This window comes from Natator depressus, chromosome 11 (assembly GCF_965152275.1).
Source record: "Natator depressus isolate rNatDep1 chromosome 11, rNatDep2.hap1, whole genome shotgun sequence".
In the NCBI taxonomy this organism is placed as follows: domain Eukaryota; kingdom Metazoa; phylum Chordata; order Testudines; family Cheloniidae; genus Natator; species Natator depressus.
Window position 1 is genome coordinate 39,214,922 of NC_134244.1, and position 17,561 is coordinate 39,232,482.

The 17,561-nt window shown below is 42.8% G+C and overlaps 1 protein-coding gene across 26 annotated transcripts in view; it reads left to right on the forward strand.

Moving 5' to 3' along the window:
- ERICH2 (glutamate rich 2) overlaps nucleotides 1-17,561 on the forward strand; it is a 43,419-nt gene continuing 25,858 nt past the window's right edge. For 3 of the 26 annotated variants that reach the window (XM_074967538.1, XM_074967545.1, XM_074967549.1), the window contains exons 1-7: nucleotides 6-405; nucleotides 493-541; nucleotides 7,822-7,855; nucleotides 12,384-12,420; nucleotides 15,503-15,536; nucleotides 15,826-15,874; nucleotides 16,125-16,161. In XM_074967538.1, the coding sequence (XP_074823639.1) occupies nucleotides 398-405; nucleotides 493-541; nucleotides 7,822-7,855; nucleotides 12,384-12,420; nucleotides 15,503-15,536; nucleotides 15,826-15,874; nucleotides 16,125-16,161 (248 nt within the window). In that variant the 5' untranslated portion in view covers nucleotides 6-397. Of the gene's footprint in view, nucleotides 406-492; nucleotides 542-7,821; nucleotides 7,856-12,383; nucleotides 12,421-14,240; nucleotides 14,316-15,502; nucleotides 15,537-15,825; nucleotides 15,875-16,124; nucleotides 16,162-17,561 lie in introns of those variants that run through there. The other 23 variants (XM_074967539.1, XM_074967546.1, XM_074967541.1 and 20 more) reach the window with 19 other exon arrangements.

Below are 17,561 nucleotides of genomic sequence, written 5' to 3' on the forward strand. Positions count from 1 at the left end.
CATATCCATGAGCAACCTATGTTTGGGAGAGTCAGTGTTGGTGCCTTCCGCGGGGCAAGAGGGCGGAGCGCCGCCGGCGAAGCCAGCCGCACACGCGCTGCTTTGCCGCCCCGAGACAATCCGGGGCCTGCCGGTTTGAAGGAGCAGCAGGCGCCGGGCTCCCCGCTGCCCGCCCCCAGACGCAGGAGTGCCCCCCCGGCAAGAGGGAGGCCGCGGGCGGAGCCGGCCCGGCCCCCTTAGTTCTGCCGGAGCGTTGCAGGCCGGGCCCTGTTCTCCTGGGCTCCGCGCCTTGGCGCTGCTGTTGCCATGGTCACGCTCCGGCAGCCAGGCCTGGCTCCGGCGCTCCGGTTCTAGCAGGAGGGAGCCGGTCACCCCGCCAGCGCGCTCGGCCTGCGATATGAACAGGTAGCGGGTCTGCTGCTTCTTTCCCGGCGCCTTTCCGTGCCTGGGGGGTGCGGCCCCTGCTTCTAAACACCCTGCTTTTGTCTCCAGGTGTGATGTGGTCTGGGCCCCAGGGACTCCCAGGACGACAACCCCCAAGGTAAGAGATTCTCCCCCTTCCGGCCCCCCACTGCAGCCCCCAAGGTAAGAGATTCTTCCTCCGCCCCCCCCCCCCCACGCTGCCCACTGCAGCCCCCAAGGTAAGAGATTCTTCCTCCGCCCCACCCCCCCCAGGCTGCCCACTGCAGCCCCCAAGGTAAGAGATTCTTCCTCCGGCGGCCCCCCCCCCCAGACTGCCCACTGCAGCCCCTAAGGTAAGAGATTCTTCCCCCCCTCCCCTCCGCCGCAACCCGGCTGCCCACTGCAGCCCCCAAGGTAAAATTCAGTTTTTGTCTTTTGCGTGCTTTTACCCATACAGTACTGTACAGATTTCACGGGGGAGACCAGTGTTTCTCAAATTGGGGGGTCCTGACACAAAAGGGAGTTGCGGGGGGGGTCACAAGGTTAATTTAGGGGGGGTCATGGTATTTCCACCCTTAATTCTGTGCTGTCTTCAGAGCTGGGTGGGCGGAGAGTGGCCGCTGTTGGCCGGGCATCCAGCTCTGAAGGCAGCACATCCCCCCACACCCCCACCCCCGTAGCAGTGCAGAAGTAAGGGGTGGCAATACCATACCATTTCCACCCTTACTTCTGCGCTGCTGCTGGTGACTTCTCTGCCTTCAGAGCTGGGCTCCCGACTGACGGCCGCTGCTCTCCAGCTGTTCAGCTCTGAAGGCAGCACTGGCAGTGCAGGAGTAAGGGTACCAGTAGCACAACCCCCTTGGGAACCCCTTCTCTTTTGGGTCAGGACCACTACAATTACAACACTATGAAATTTCAGACTTAAATAGCTGAAATAATAAAATTTGCAATTTTTAAAATCCTATGACCGTGAAATTGACCAAAATGGAACGTGAATTTGGTAGGTCCCTACTCATAGGAGTGATTTGTGGCTTAATTAGTGTCAAATTCTGCCTTCTAATGCACGCACATTATGGGCATTAGTAATTACTGTCCTAATCAAGAGTAGAATTTATCTTTGACTTTGATCTTCCTGGGTTGTGTAAGGCTCTATATACTTTATTATATTAATTATTTATTGTTTCCTGTTCTTTAAAGTCTCCCCACACACCTTAAATGTAGTCTTGGTAATACTCCAATAATTTATGGTACTTTTTAAATGTAAATTGTCAAATTTCATCTGCTTTTGTGGCATGGATTGAAACTACCTGTTGGCTCTTCTATTTTCAAACGTTAACTCCCCATTTTTTTGATAGACAGGATTTTCAAGAATTCAGCACAAGACACTTGATGCAAATATCCTTCATATCTCAGATGTGCATATAGCAATCAGGATCTCAGGAATGCATTCTGCACAGTTGTAAATCCTACACACAGTTACTCAATATCTCGTTGGTGAAAGCCACTTGACATCAAGACATTTTTATTGCACTGTCTTGTTAGGCCTAATTTTGTTTTTAGTATCTTGTATTATATCATCACAGTTCATGTTGTTGAGAGTTAAGATTGTGTCAGCGCTTCCATTATAAAACTCTCTTTTTCAGAACTTTGTAATTTTTTCTGTAAAATCTCCCCTACTCCTAGGCAGAAATTTGGTATACCAAATCTAAAGAAGGTATTTTTTTCTTTTTTAACAGAAAACTTTTTAAAGCTGAGAATGAAATATATGGGTTTGCTGGTTTCAAAAGCATGTAAAAATATGCTTGTATAACTTGAAAGCTAATTTAGTTTAAAGTACAATCTGACACATGAATAGTCCCGACTTCACTGAAATCCCTTTTTTGTATATTAAAAGAAAGGTAAAAGTTGTTAATGTGAGTGGTAACCTTTGTAAAGGTGCTTAATTTCTATAAGGAAAAAAAATTAGCTATTTTTTTGAACCTAAGTACATATTTACACTGTAGACTATAGGATTTGGTAAGTTCCATTGTATGCATATTTAAAACATTTTGGCTTGCACAGGTCACTGGTACTGAGGTACAGAAATGTTCATGTCTACAGCATCAGTCCATTACAGCTCGTGTTCTTAGCCCTGGTCTATACTACGAGTTTAGGTCGAATTTAGCAGTGTTAGATCGATTTAACCCTGCACCCGTCAACACAACGAAGCCATTTTTGTCAACTTAATGGGCTCTTAAAATCGATTTCTGTACTCCTCCCCAATGAGGGGATTAGCGCTGAAATCGACATCGCCGGGTCGAATTTGGGGTAGTGTGGACGCAATTTGACGGTATTGGGATAGCTCCTGGAGGCCAGAGTGCTCCATTGTGACTCCTCTGGACAGCACTCTTAACTTGGATGCACTGGCCAGGTAGACAGGAAAAGCCCCGCAAACTTTTGAATTTCATTTCCTATTTGGCCACTGTGGCAAGCTGATCAACACAGGTGACCGTGCAGATCTCATCAGCAGAGGTGACCATGGAGTCCCAGAAATCGCAAAAGAGCTCCAGCATGATCCGAACGGGAGGTATTGGATCTGATCGCTGTATGGGGAGACGAATCCGTGCGATCAGAACTCCATTCCAAAAGATGAAATGCCAGAATATTTAAAAAAAATTTCCAAGGGCATGAAGGACAGAGGCTATAACAGGGACCCGCAGCAGTGCCACATGAAACTTAAGGAGCTCAGGCAAGCCTACCAAAAAATCAGGAGGCAAACACCCGCTCAGGGTCAGAGCCGTTTCTATGATGAGCTGCATGCAATTCTAGGGGGTGCCCCTACAACTACACCATACCTGTACGTGGACTCCTGCAAGGGAGTCTCACGCAACAGGGATGAGGATTTTGGGGATGAGGAAGATGATAGTGCACGCCAGGCAAGCGGAGAAACCGTTCTTCCCGACAGCCAGGAACTGTTTATTGCTCTGGAGCCAATACCCTCCCAACCCGGGCTTCCGGACCTTGAAGGAGGAGAAGGCACCTCTGGTGAGTGTACCTTTGTAAATATAATACACTGTTTAAAAGCAAGCGTGTTTAATGATTAATTTGCCCTGAAGACTTGGGATGCATTCTCGGCCAGTATAGCTACTGGAAAAGGCTGTTAATGTCTCTGGGGATGGAGCGGAAATCTTCCAGGGACATCTCAATGAAGCTGTTCTGGAGGTACTCCCAAAGCCTTTGCAAAAGGTTTCTGGGGAGGGCAGCCTTAATTCGTCCCCCACGGTATGACACTGTACCACAGCAGGCCAGTAGCACATAGTCTGGGATCATTGCATAAGAAAGCATGGCAGCGTGTGGTCCCGGTGTCTGCTGGCATTCAAGCAACATCTGTTCTTTATCTCTCTGTGTTATCCTCAGGACGGTGATATCATTCATGGTCACCTGGTTGAAATAGATGAATTTTATTCAGGGGACATTCAGAGGTGGCCATTCCTGCTGGGCTGTTTGCCTGTGGCTGAAAAGAAATCGTTCCTGCTGTTAGCCACGTGGTGTGGGGAGGGGTGAAGCAATCATCCCAGAGAATTGGGTGTGAGGGGGGTTTCATTGAGTTTATGCTGCACGTTAACTCGAAAACATCAGCCCCTCCTTTTAAATGGCCGATGTGTCTTTTTCAATTTTACTCTCCCTTTTTTTTCCTCCCGCAGCTGCAAATGTTTCAACGCTGCCCCTACCATCTCCGTCCCAGAGGCTAGCGCAGTTAAGAAAGTGAAAAAAACGCACGCGCGATGAAATTTTCTCTGAGCTCATGCAGTCCTCCCGCATTGGAAGAGCCCAGCAGAATGCGTGGAGGCAGACAATGTCAGAGTCCAGGAAAGCACAAAATGAACACGAGGACTGGAGGGACGTGCGAGAGGATAGATGGCTGGAGCAACAGGAGAGGTGGCAGCAGCGTCATGAGAGGAGGCAGGATGCAATGCTGCGGCTACTGGAGGATCAAACTGATATGCTCCGGTGTATGGTTGAGGTGCAGGAAAGGCACAGACTGCCACTGCAGCCCCTGTGTAATCAATCACCCTCCTCCCCAAGTCCCATAGCCTCCTCACCCAGATGCCCAAAAACGCGGGGGCTCCGAGCACCCAACCACTCCACCCCAGAGGACTGCCCAAGCAACAGAAGGCTGGCATTCAATAAGTTTTGAAGTGCATTGTGGCCTTGTCCTTCCCTCCTCCTTCCCCACCCTTCCCGGACTGCCTTGGCAGTTATCCCCCTATTTGTGTGACAAATTAATAAAGAATGCATGAATTTGAAACAACAATGACTTTATTGCCTCTACAAGCAGTGATTGAAGTGGAGAGGGGAGGGCCATTGGCTTACAGGGAAGTAGAATGAACCAAGGGGTGGGTTTTCATCAAGGAGAAACAAACAGAACTGTCACACCGTAGCCTGGTCAGCCATGAAACTGTTTTTCAAAGCTTCTCTGATGCGCAGTGCGCCCTGCTGTGCTCTTCTAATCGCCCTGGTGTCTGGCTGTGCGTAATCAGCGGCGAGGCGATTAGCCTCAACTTTCCACCCTGCCATAAACGTCTCCCCCTTACTCTCACAGATATTGTGGAGCACACAGCAAGCAGTAATAACAATGGGAATATTGGTTTCGCTGAGGTCTAACTGAGTCAGTAAACTGCACCAGCGCGCTTTTAAACATGCAAATTCACATTCTACCACCATTCTGCACTTGCTCAGCCTATAGTTGAACAGCTCCTGACTACTGTCCAGGGTGCCTGTGTATGGCTTCATGAGCCATGGCATTAAGGGGTAGGCTGGGTCCCCAAGGATAACTATAGGCATTTCAACATCCCCAATGGTTATTTTCTGGTCTGGAAAGTAAGTCCCTTGCTGCAGCCATTCCCACAGACCAGAGTTCCTAAAGATGCAAGCGTCATGTACCTTTCCCGGCCATCCCATGTTGATGTTGGTGAAACGTCCCTGGAGATCCACCAGTGCTTGCAGGACCATTGAAAAGTACCCCTTTAGGTTTATGTACTGGCTGCCTTGGTGCTCCGGTCCCAAGATAGGGATATGCATTCCATCTGTCGCCCCACCACAGTTAGGGAATCCTATTGCTGCAAAGCCATCCCCTGTAACCTGCACATTTCCCAGAGTCACTACCCTTGATATCAGCAACTCAGTGATTGCACTGGCTACTTGGATCACAGCAGCCCCCGCAGTAGATTTGCCCACTCCAAATTGATTCCCAACTGACCGGTAGCTGTCTGGGGTTGCAAGCTTCCAGAGGGCTATCACCACTCGCTTGTGAACTGTGAGGGCTGCTCTCATCTTGGTATTCTTGCGCCTCAGGGCAGGGGAAAGCAAGTCACAAAGTTCCATGAAAGTGCCCTTATGCGTGCGAAAGTTTTGCAGCCACTGGGAATCATCCCAGACCTGCAACACTATGCGGTCCCACCAGTCTTTGCTTGTTTCCCGGGCCCAGAATCGGCATTCCATGGCATGAGCCTGCCCCATTGCCACCAGGATGGCTAAATTGCCAGTGCCCATGCTTTGAGAGAAGTCTATGTCCATGTCCTCATCACTCTCATCACTGCGCTGCCATCGCTTCCTCGCTTGCTTTTGCAGGTTCTGGTTCTGCATATACTGCATAATGCGCGAGGTATTTACAATGCTCATAACTGCGCGGAGATCTGAGCGGGCTCCATACTTGCTGTGGTATGGCGTCTGCAGGAGAGCAGAGTTGCAGGGGAAGTGGTGGTTGGATGACCAGTTTGGAGACCTACTGTACCGTCTGCTGCCAGAACACAACAGCTGAGCGGGCTGCATGCTTGCCGTGGTATGGAAAGACAAGAGCAGCCGAGCACTGTTGCAGCAGAAGCGGCGGATGACGACAGTCAGAGGACCTGCAAGACCACCAGGAGAGCAGAGTGGCAGCGGAAGCGGTGGATGACGATGGTCATATAGAGGATCTGTGAGGTGGATTCATAGCAGCAGGAGAGCAGAGTGGCAGTGGAAGCGGTCATTCGATGACTATGGTTTGCAGACCTAGTGCACTGTATGCTGAAAGCAGTATGGCGGCCGCACGGGGAAAAAAGGTGCGAAACGATTGTCTGCCATTTCTTTTACGGAGGGAGGGGTGACTGATGACCTGTACCAAAACCACCCGCGATAATGTTTTTGCCCCATAAGGCATTTGGAGCTCAACCTAGTATTCCAATGGGCAGCGGAGACTGCAGGAAATGTGGGATAGCTACCCACCGTGCAACGCTCTGAAAGTCGACACTAGCCTCGGTACTGTGGACGCACTCCACCGACTTAATGTGCTTAGTGGGGACACACACAATCGACTGTATAAAATCTCTTTCTAAAAATCGACTTCTATAAATTTGACCTAATTTCGTAGTGTAGACATACCCTTAGTGCTTGAGAAGTTACCATCTGATGGCTGCATGAGATGTGTTTGGTGTTCTCAGTGTGGCTACTAGTGAAAAAGTATCCACATCATAAAAATTATCACCATAATTGCTATTAGTTTCAGCAGTAAAGCCACGGACTAAATGGGCATGAAGACTGCATTACCCTCCAACCCATAGAGATGGTCCATTCAAATCAGATTAGTGCCATATTGGCAGGGCAATATAGGAAAGCTTTTACTGTCATTGTCCCAGACTGACAGCCCTGGAGACTGAAGTCCCTCTTTCACTGGTTTTGATGAGCACTGAATTCACACGATTTTGTTTAGAAAAACATAGGTGTACAATTACATAATTATCTGATGAACTTAGTGCTAAATTCTCCTCTGAGAAGGGTGTGTATAAAAATGCCAAGAAGTCTACTGTCAGATTTTTTTTCCCAATGATTTCTTAAGTTTCACTGTGTATGATTCTCCACTCTGTTACACCAGTGACCAAATACAACAATAGAAATACAGCTGGCCAAGTAGAACCCTTTTTCAAAAGGGGATAGCAGATTGGGGGAGCACAAAAACCCATACTAGTAAATAGGGGAGAGAGGCATTGGGTGACTGCTACCAGGGATCCACAAACACTACCAGTTAAGGAGTTGGAGAGCTGATCTTTTTTACTGTCATTATATGGAATTGGGATTTTTGTAGCTGCTTAACGTACAGTTAGGAAATTGTATGTCACAGGAGTATATTTTTATATACTTCATGTCAATCCCTTTCACAAATAGTTCTGTTTTTGAGTCAGAAGAAAAGTTGTAGACATCTATCTGTGGTATGCAATCAGACAATTTGTAGCATATAGAAAGTTTGTCACATAACAGACTAACTGATTCTGTTTAAAAGAGCATTTTGAAGAATTATCTAGTCGGATGAATATTGATATTCATCCAACAAATTTGTTTACTGTCCCCATAAAATAAAATGTTTCTTAATGATAACTTGAATTTTTTTCCTGTCAATTTTTTCAGGTCTCTGGAATGCTGGAAGTGATTGGACCAGACGGTACTTGTTATAATTTATTAATTAATACAATTGTTTTAAAAGTGAAGAATTGTGTTATTATTTCCAACATTTGAATTTAAAAAACTGTAGCTATTATATTTGCTTGTAAAATCATAAGTAAGCATATTTTTTTCATCCAGATGTTTTTATTTTCTCAAACTGAAGGGTTTTTTTTTCATTTTTTTAAGAAATGTCCCTCATATTTGCAGCTTGTCTTTCAGAGTGGCCACATTCACACTTTTTCAAAGCTAATAGCAGTATAGTGATGTGGATCTACTTAGTGGTGTTATCCTGTGAATTATGTAGTTCACATCTCTGCTTTCCAGGAAATTGCACAGACCAAGGAGTAAGAATCTGCTAACAAGCTTAGAGACTTAGTATGGAAATACATATGTGAATTCCCAATCCTGCTCCCAAGTTTCAAATTAAAAATGAAGGGAAATCTTTTCAACACCTCCTCACGGTAAAAACATAAATTCAGATCATGAATTGGGTGTGATCCACGATGGTACTTAGGCAGTTAAGTCCCATTTTCAGGCACCGCTGTTATCCATAAAACTCCTGCTCAATTGCCTTCTAACCCTGTAGGTGCCTTGTCATAAATATAAAGGGAAGGGTAAACACCTTTAAAATCCCTCCTGGCCAGAGGAAAAATCCTTTCACCTGTAAAGGGTTAAGAAGCTAGGATAACCTCGCTGGCACCTGACCAAAATGACCAATGAGGAGACAAGATACTTTCAAAAGCTGGGAGGAGGGAGGAAAACAAAGGGTCTGTGTCTGTCTGTGTGATGCTTTTGCCGGGACAGAACAGGAATGGAGTCTTAGAACTTAGTAAGTAATCTAGCTAGATATGTGTTAGATTATGATTTCTTTAAATGGCTGAGAAATTAAGCTGTGCTGAATAGAATGGATATTCCTGTCTGTGTGTCTTTTTGTAACTTAAGGTTTTGCCTAGAGGGATTCTCTATGTTTTGAATCTAATTACCCTGTAAGGTATTTACCATCCTGATTTTACAGAGGTGATTCTTTTTTACTTTTTACTTCTATTAAAATCCTTCTTTTCAGAAACTGAATGCTTTTTCATTGTTCTTAAGATCCAAGGGGTTGGGTCTGTGGTCACCCCTATGCAAATTGGTGAGGATTTTTACCAAACCTTCCCCAGGAAGTGGGGTGCAAGGTTGGGAGGATTTTGGGGGGAAAGATGTTTCCAAACAACGCTTTCCTAATAAAAATAAACCCAGATAAACGTTCGGTGGTGGCAGTGGAAGTCCAAGGGCAAAGGGTAAAATAGTTTGTACCTTGGGGAAGTTTTAACCTAAGCTGGTAAAAGTAAGCTTAGGAGGTTTTCACGCAGGTCCCCACATCTGTACCCTAGAGTTCAGAGTGGGGAAGGAACCTTGACATGCCTCAACTCATTCAGCGCCTAAGCTTTTATCACTGAGCATGTGTGCTGCAGTCTCACTAGGCAGCTGGGCGCCCATTTCCTCCCTGAGTCAGGCTTCAGTGTGCATGCTTTAGTTACTTGGGCATGTATCTCCTGCCTGAGTTCCAGAGCAAGTCACAAACTGGGGAAGATAGTCATTCAGCTGCCTAAGTTGCGTGTGGGGGCCTGATCCGGTAGGCATGAGCAGAGGCCACCTAACAGATCTGGCCCCTCAGGTGAGTTCACACAAGACAGCCAGGAGTTGGGGTCGGAAGAGGAGGAATTCCCTTATAAACTCGTGGATAGGCTCCTCACATAGTCCCCTCTCCTGCTGAGAGGGACAGCGGATTTGAACAGGGATTGTCCACTTCTCAGGTGACTGCCCTAACCATGAGGCATTGTAATGCTTTCCCTGTCCCAATTAATATTTAATTATTCAATTATTTAATAGAAGTGGAACAACTTCAACATGCAGGATTTGAGGGAGACCCACGTTGGAATATTTCATAACCCACATCTGTTCAAATCACTTTTCCTCAGAAGGAGGGTGGACTTGAACTGAGGGCCTCCCACTTCCTGGGTGAGTATCCTATCTGCTAGGCAAAAGGGTGTAAGGGAGGTGGTCCTCTTCCTCCTCCCGTCTGTTTTGTATGAACTCACCTGAAGGGTCCGATCCAGTAGGCAGTCTCTGAGTAAGTCTACAATATTGGGCCCCTGCACGTGACTTAGGCTTCAAATGCCTGTCTTCCCTGGTTTGTGGATTGCAAGCAGAGATAGGCACCTCCCTGCACCCTAGACTTAGGCACCTATCTCCATGAGACGGACAGGTTTTAGCACACATCTGATTGATGTTGCCCATTGGTTGGCTTCGGTGGCTCCCCACCTAGTATGCTGGCTTTGAAGATCACAGTCTAAGGCTCCTATCTCTCCCCATTCATTGTATAGGAGCTTAGGCGCCTACCTCAGGCTTTGTGGATCACAGTGCTGTTCTTGTGATTTTTCTAGAAGCCTAGAAGTTAGGTGCTACAATGATCAGCATCGCAACACCTAAGTCCCTTCCTGCAACTGGGCCTTTGAAACTGTACTGCACACCTGGCTGTGTCATAAAACTGGAACTCCGTGTACCATATGTAAACTTTGGAAATGAACTGTCTAACAATCTGTATTTATTCAGTTAATTGTACATACCTCTTACATTTATAAAGTCATCTTGCTGTAGTTTTTTTGGTTCAGTGATCCCAAAATGTTTTTAATTGTCTGTATTTATTTATATAATGATACACACAATTTTTTTATAAAGAAAACTGGCCCTATTTCTGGTTTATAATTATTCAGAAGGAAAGAAGGTTGTTAAAATATCTTCTGTTGGCAGTTGGTGAATACGTTAGATCATCTATACCATGCATGCTCTGTCCTTTCAGCATAGAGTCAATGGTTCAGTATAAAATATTTGGAATATACGGCAAGCCATTGAGCACATGCCATTGATGACCAGGGACTCCATTGAGTATGCTTAAGTAGATGTTACTCTAGAGTACTACAGTATTTCACAGTTCTTCCTGGCTTTCATGTCTCTTCCTAGCTGTTTTCTAAATTTGATCTACATTCATTCACAGAAGAGTGTTAATGAACAAATAGTTCTAAAACCTTTAGAAAGGAAGGAAGACCATACAGAATAATAGAACTTCACAAGATTTTAAAAATCTCCTTTAGTCTACTGAATAAATGTAACTTGTGAAAAATATTTTAGGTGTCCTCTGAGTGATGTCAATGGGAATTTGCCCTCGATTATATGGTAGCAGGGTCTGGTCTTTAAACTTTCCAGAAAAACTGAATATAAATTGGCTTTATGCACCCAAATTGTTTTACAATAACATTATGCAGAACAAGAAAAATTAGTGATCATTATGCACTCAACAAAGATTCATATTACCTTATACTGTAGACTTAGACTGTTTTATAACTGAGGAAGGGAATGTTGACAAGACCATGGGATTTATCCTTGACTCTAAAAGTTCTATGTGATTAACTTCTACTTGGATAGCCACGTGATATAGACAATATGGACCTTGGTTTAATGTCTCATCAGAGGTACAGTATCCTTAATTGCATTTTCAGCACTGGTTATAAGACCTAATTCTAGTATGAAATTTGGACCCACAGTCTTCTCGTCCAAGGATGAGTGCTACCAAATGAATTATAATTAAACTAAGAAAATTGTAATTTAATTTTTTTAAATTATATTTTACAATAGTTTGATATCAAAAAGGAAATGTACAAAGATAAGATTCTTGAGTTACTCTCACATCACCAACACTAAGTCTGTTCTATGTAACATTTACAGTCCTCCATATATAAAGGAAAAGAAGACAGATAATACAGAAACATTTTTAAAAATGGCATTGTATCAGAGATTTTTGAACACCCAGGTAAAGTCAAGGAGAAAATTAATATATAAAGTGAAAAGTGCTAATGTAATGTATAAATTGACATCTTAGCAATCCGTTAATAGCTCAGTGTTTTGAAATATTCAGTGCTTCAAAAATTTTCTGTTGTCTGGTTTTATAAACCATTTTCTTATATCAGAAGGGTAGCCGTGTTAGTCTGGATCTGTAAAAGCAGCAAAGAGTCCTGTGGCACCTTATAGGCTAACCGACATACTGGAGCATAAGCTTTCGTGGGTGAATACCCACTTCGTCGGATGCATGTAGTGGAAATTTCCTGCCTTATAGACTAACCGATGTATTGGAGCATAAGCTTTCGTGGGTGAATACCCATTTTGTCGGATGCATGTAGTGGAAATTTCCTGCCTCTGGAAATCTCCACTACATGCATCCGACGAAGTGGGTATTCACCCACGAAAGCTTATGCTCCAATACGTCGGTTAGTCTATAAGGTGCCACAGGACTCTCTGCCATTTTCTTATAGGCTCACTAATAATTATCAAGTGCAATCTACATTGGTATATATATAGAACCTTTGTCAGCCCAACGTTAACTGTACACTTTGATAATGAACTAATTGTGAATAGAAAAATATACAGTTTGAAAAAACATGGTCTGTTCTGTGTTGTGCTTAATACATCATGTACATCTTTCTGTTTAGATGGATTTATTCTGGAAGCCTGCTTGACAATGTCAAGGTAAGAAAAGAAAGACGCAGTCTTGGCCCCAAAAAATTTCCAGAAGTTTTCTGTTGTGTGAGGCAAGCTGTAAAGAAATGTGAGTTGTGTGAATTTGGGGAGACCTGGTGGTAGAGGAAGAGTGAAGGCGATCTGCTGATGGCCTCCCACATCCACCATCTATTGGTCTATTCCAGGGATCGGCAACCTTTGGCCCACGGCCTGCCAGGGAAAGCCGCTGGCGGGCCGGGCCGGTTTGTTTACCTGCAGCGTCTGCAGCTTTGGCCGATTGCAGCTCCCACTGGCTGTGGTTCGCTGTCCCAGGCCAATGGGGGCTGCGGAAAGCAGTGCGCGCCAAGGGATGTGCTGGCCGCCCTTCCCGCAGCCCCCATTGGTCTGGGAAGGCGAACTGCGGCCAGTGGGAGCTGCGACTGGCCAAACCTGCGGACACTGCAGGTAAACAAACCTGTCTGGCCCGCTAGCAGCTTTCCCTGGCAGGCCGCGGGCCAAAGGTTGCCAATCCCTGGTCTATTCTTTCCTTTATATGTATTTAAAAGTAAGTGAAATGAGTTTTCATTGGCTCAGTATATAATAATATGCAATCTTTGGGGCCAAAAAGCTTCCTTCTTTAGGTTTTGGAAGTTTGTACCAAAACCATAATATATATAAAATGGATTGTTTTATTTGTTTACTGTGATTTGCAATGATACAATACAAAGTGTTACATTCAATTACCATTTCATATATTAAAGGTTCTTCTATTGCATTAAATTGGTCAAGCACAAGAGGAATCATGCCCTGTGGTTAAATCAAAATTTTAATACAAAAAGGGCACATTGTGAAAGATAAAAAAAGGTTAAATATAGCATTTATTATAATTGTTGTGATATGACTGTAAAATGTCATATTTTCAAGCATTTCCTTAACAGTTAAATTCACATCTTGTACTTTGAATACTATAGATTTGTGCTAGTGATGCTTAGTTCTGGTTGAGAAAAATGTATCTTTTTCAGTTAACTCATACCTGTTCCCAGCCCAAAGGAGACTTTTTTATTCTGTTTTTTTAAACATTTTGAGACTGTCCCATATTGATTAGGTCCCTATCAAGGTGGCTTCTGGCCCACAATAATTCTGACCTCTCTGTGTTGCACAGCTCCAGAGGCTGCTCCTGAAGCTGCGAGCTATCTCCTCTATTTGTCAGCGATAGTATGCCATGCAAGTTTCCATAGGAGTAGGGTGTTGTACATATTTGTTCTCGATGCCAGACAGCAGAAACATTATTTGACTCCTCTTGCTCCCTCTTCCCTTCCACAGTAGTTTAATGAACAGGAGCTGTCTGCCACCTGTTGTCTCTTAGATAAGTTTTAGAAATGTAAAGAAGCTTAAAGAAATATTCTTAGCCATTAACAGACCAAAGATATGTCTCCCCTGCTAGTTCTGGAGTAATTTTCTTGTGTAGGTCTGTCATAAATATAAAGGGAAATGGTAACCACCTTTCTGTGTACAGAACTATAAAATCCCTCCTGGCCAGAGGCAAAACCCTTTCACCTGTAAAGGGTTAAGAAGCTAGGATAACCTCGCTGGCACCTGACCAAAATGACCAATGAGGAGACAAGTTACTTTCAGAGCTGGGGTGGGGGGAACAAATATTCGGTCTGTCTGTGTGATGCTTTTGCCGGGAACAGATCAGGAATGCTCTTCATAACTCTTCAGAACTTCTGTTAAGTTTGTAAGTAATCTAGCTAGAGATGCGTTAGATTTCCTTTTGTTTAAATGGCTGGTAAATAAGCTGTGCTGAATGGAATGTATATTCCTGTTTTTGTGTCTTTTTGTAACTTAAGGTTTTGCCTAGAGGGATTCTCTATGTTTTGAATCTGATTACCCTGTAAGGTTTTTACCATCCTGATTTTACAGAGGTGATTCTTTTACTTTTTCTTTAATTAAAATTCTTCTTTTAAGATCCTGATTGCTTTTTCATTGTTCTTAAGATCTTAAGGGTTTGGGTCTGTGTTCACCTATGCAAATTGGTGAGGATTTTTATCAAGCCTTCCCCAGGAAAGGGGGTGTAGGGCTTGGGGGGATATTTTGGGGGGAAGATGTCTCCAAGTGGGCTCTTTCCGTGTTCTTTGTTTAACACGCTTGGTGGTGGCAGCGTAGGGTTCAAGGACAAGGCAAAGTTTGTACTTTGAGGAAGTTTTTAACCTAAGCTGGTAAGAATTAGCCTCGGGGGTCTTTCATGCAGGTCCCCACATCTGTACCCTAGAGTTCTGAGTGGGGAAGGAACCTTGATACGGTCCAACCGCATGACTTTAATAGGAGTGGAGAAAAAGGAGGACTAGATGGACCCAGATTAGGGAGTCGTAGAGTGCAGGGCATGGCAAGTTTATTTTAATGAATCTCTAATGGTGAAAAGACTGGTGTAAATTGGACATTTTAAAAAAATCACTCTGTGGGTTAAAATGCCTGTACCTGGTTACATCATTGCTGTGTGGAGGTGTACTGGTGCTACACAGTATAAAAAGTCCTAGTTTAGATAAGGGCTAACCTATACTGAGGAAAGTTGGCTCACAACAGAGAAACAAGATTTTCTGAAATCATATTGTAATCACCTGTGCCCTGTCTACACTAAATAGCTTACTTACAATATTAGTAATACCATTGCAGCTGAAAGCGTTTTGTATCTACTAATATTCCAATTCAGAAAAGCTCTTAAATACATATATAAGTCCTAGTGAGCTCAGTAGTAAAAACATAAGGGATTTACAGAATAGGGGATGGACTTAAGTGTGTGCTTAAGTGCTTTGCTGAATCAGATCGTAAATCTGGTTATAATTCTTTCTAGTGTGGGTGTGGGCCCTAATGGCGAACCCAGCATCCTAGGCTAGTACAAACCCGGGAAAAGGCCTGGGTATTTTTTGTTGAGTCAGACTTTAGAGGCCAGATTAAGTAATTGTTGCAGTGATTGCAGTTGTGTAAGAATTTGGTGCCTTCCAGATTTATTTTATTTTATTTTGTTTTGCTACCACGTGTCCACTTGAACAAACAGAAATTCCAGTGTTCAAGGAGTATATGTGTTAATACAAATGTCTATGTTTTCTACTAGGCAGAACTGTTTAGAAAGGATAGATACCATAAAGGTAAGACTTAGTTTTCCATAGGATTTACTTCGGCATCTCTTTCATGGGCAATTGATGTGTTTTGTTCTTTATTTAGCTATTGCTATTGAAAAACAATAGCTACTGCTATTTGAAATTTTCGTATGTGTGGTGAAGAAATTTCAAAGCTCCAATTCTGAATCCTGGTGTGGAATTCTGTTAAAGTTACTGGGAATTTGCATCACTGCAAGAACCCTCATAAATGCGGGATGGGTGTCTTAAGTAATTACAGTGGTTTTCATTTTTAATGTTACTATTGTTGTTGTTTTAGGACCAAAAGAATGGACAAAATGGCAGATTACATGTGTTTGGTCCAAAAGGTAAGTGACCTAATAATGATTTAGTACTGAGGGGAGAAAATTTTTTTTTTTATTATGTGTTAGCTTTCCCTGATGATTTAAAAAAAATCCAGTAAGCAAGTTTTCGAGTAGTTTAGCAGTGCAAATTTTATTTGCAACTTTGAAACATTTTACAATATCTGTCACAGTCAAAGAAAGTTTAGAATTGAAAATCAGAATTTGTATTAAGTAAATCAGAACTTGAAACAGCTGTTGTTCATTTGTTTTTTAGAAGAAGTGGTTATTGAACCAATTCAAACAATGCCATGGTAAGATGATGTCTTTGGTTTTGCAGCTGATCTATTACATGCCTTTTTAAGCAATTAGAGCTAGATAATGAAATCATTTGTCACCCAATTAATTTTGAAAGACTGGAAATGCATGGATTAATGTTTGGTTCAGTTGGCACCATTATTATTTAGATGGGGTATTTAAAATAGAATTTAAATCTTGATATTGTAGAAGTACATATTGTTTAAATTAAGGCCTTTAAATTTTGAGTTATTGAATAGTTATTTTCTTTGATTTTTTTTTTTTTACTGTTGTAGAATATACTTACATAAAATTTTCAGAAACTATGAAAACATTTTCTGTTGTGCATACTCTTTTGGTTTGAAAATAATAATAGAATTCATGTATAAACTAAAATTAGAAATTAGTTGATTAAAATTTAATGGAAGATTTATCTAAGAGCCAGATTCTGTATCACTGAAGTCAGCAAGAGCTTTGCTATTAGCCGTAATAAGTGCAAGTTCAGGCCGTGAATGATCTCAATTACTTTGAAAATATCAGCCATTATATTTAAGATTCTTATGAGGTTAAGTGAAAACTGTGAAAATTTTTCCAAAATAAGTTACCGTGGCTCTTAGACTGCTTCCATAAAAGTCAACAGAAACCTCCCATCGACTTCAGTGGAACAGGATCACGCATCATGACAAGATCCCTTCATCCATGTAAGCAGTCAAAAGGCAGGTGTCACAGTACAGTAAATGATCTAAGGTCACATTTTTTTAGAAGTGGTTTCTAAATTTGGATTGTAGACTTTGTACACGTGAAAGGGTATGTATGAAAAATTTTGAATATTCTTGTTAAAGGCTGTCTGAAAATTTGTCCCCTGGTGATTATCCAAGATTGCTCCAAAATATCCTTCCTTCCTTTATTGTCATGTCCATAAAACTCAGTGTGGAGTGCCAGTTTTTTATCTCATTTACACAAGTGTAAACCTCGAGTAACTCCAAAGACTAAATGGGTCAAACTGTTAAAAGGGAACTCTTGTTCCTGGATATATTCATTTTCACAAATATTTTTGTGCATGCAAACTGTATTTACACATGTCATCTGGTAGGTAGTAGGTAGCTGGACTTTTGACCTCTCAGTTTTCACACAAATATAATTTACCTGGAAATTGTAAAATAATGGAAATACCCATGCAAAATGTACTGGTTTATGGAAAAGCTTGTAGATGCAATTTTTTTAAAGCCACTTTTTAATACTTGGTCTTAAAATTCTTGCCAAGTGGACTGTTCTTGATGTTATGATACTTCTCTTACCATATGACTCTATAAAATTGCTTTAGTTACTAGGTTTTTTTTCATCGCTGGAATTGGAATAAATTCCATTTGTGATTCTTCCTCTCCCCACCCCTGAACAATCATTATGTAAAATATAA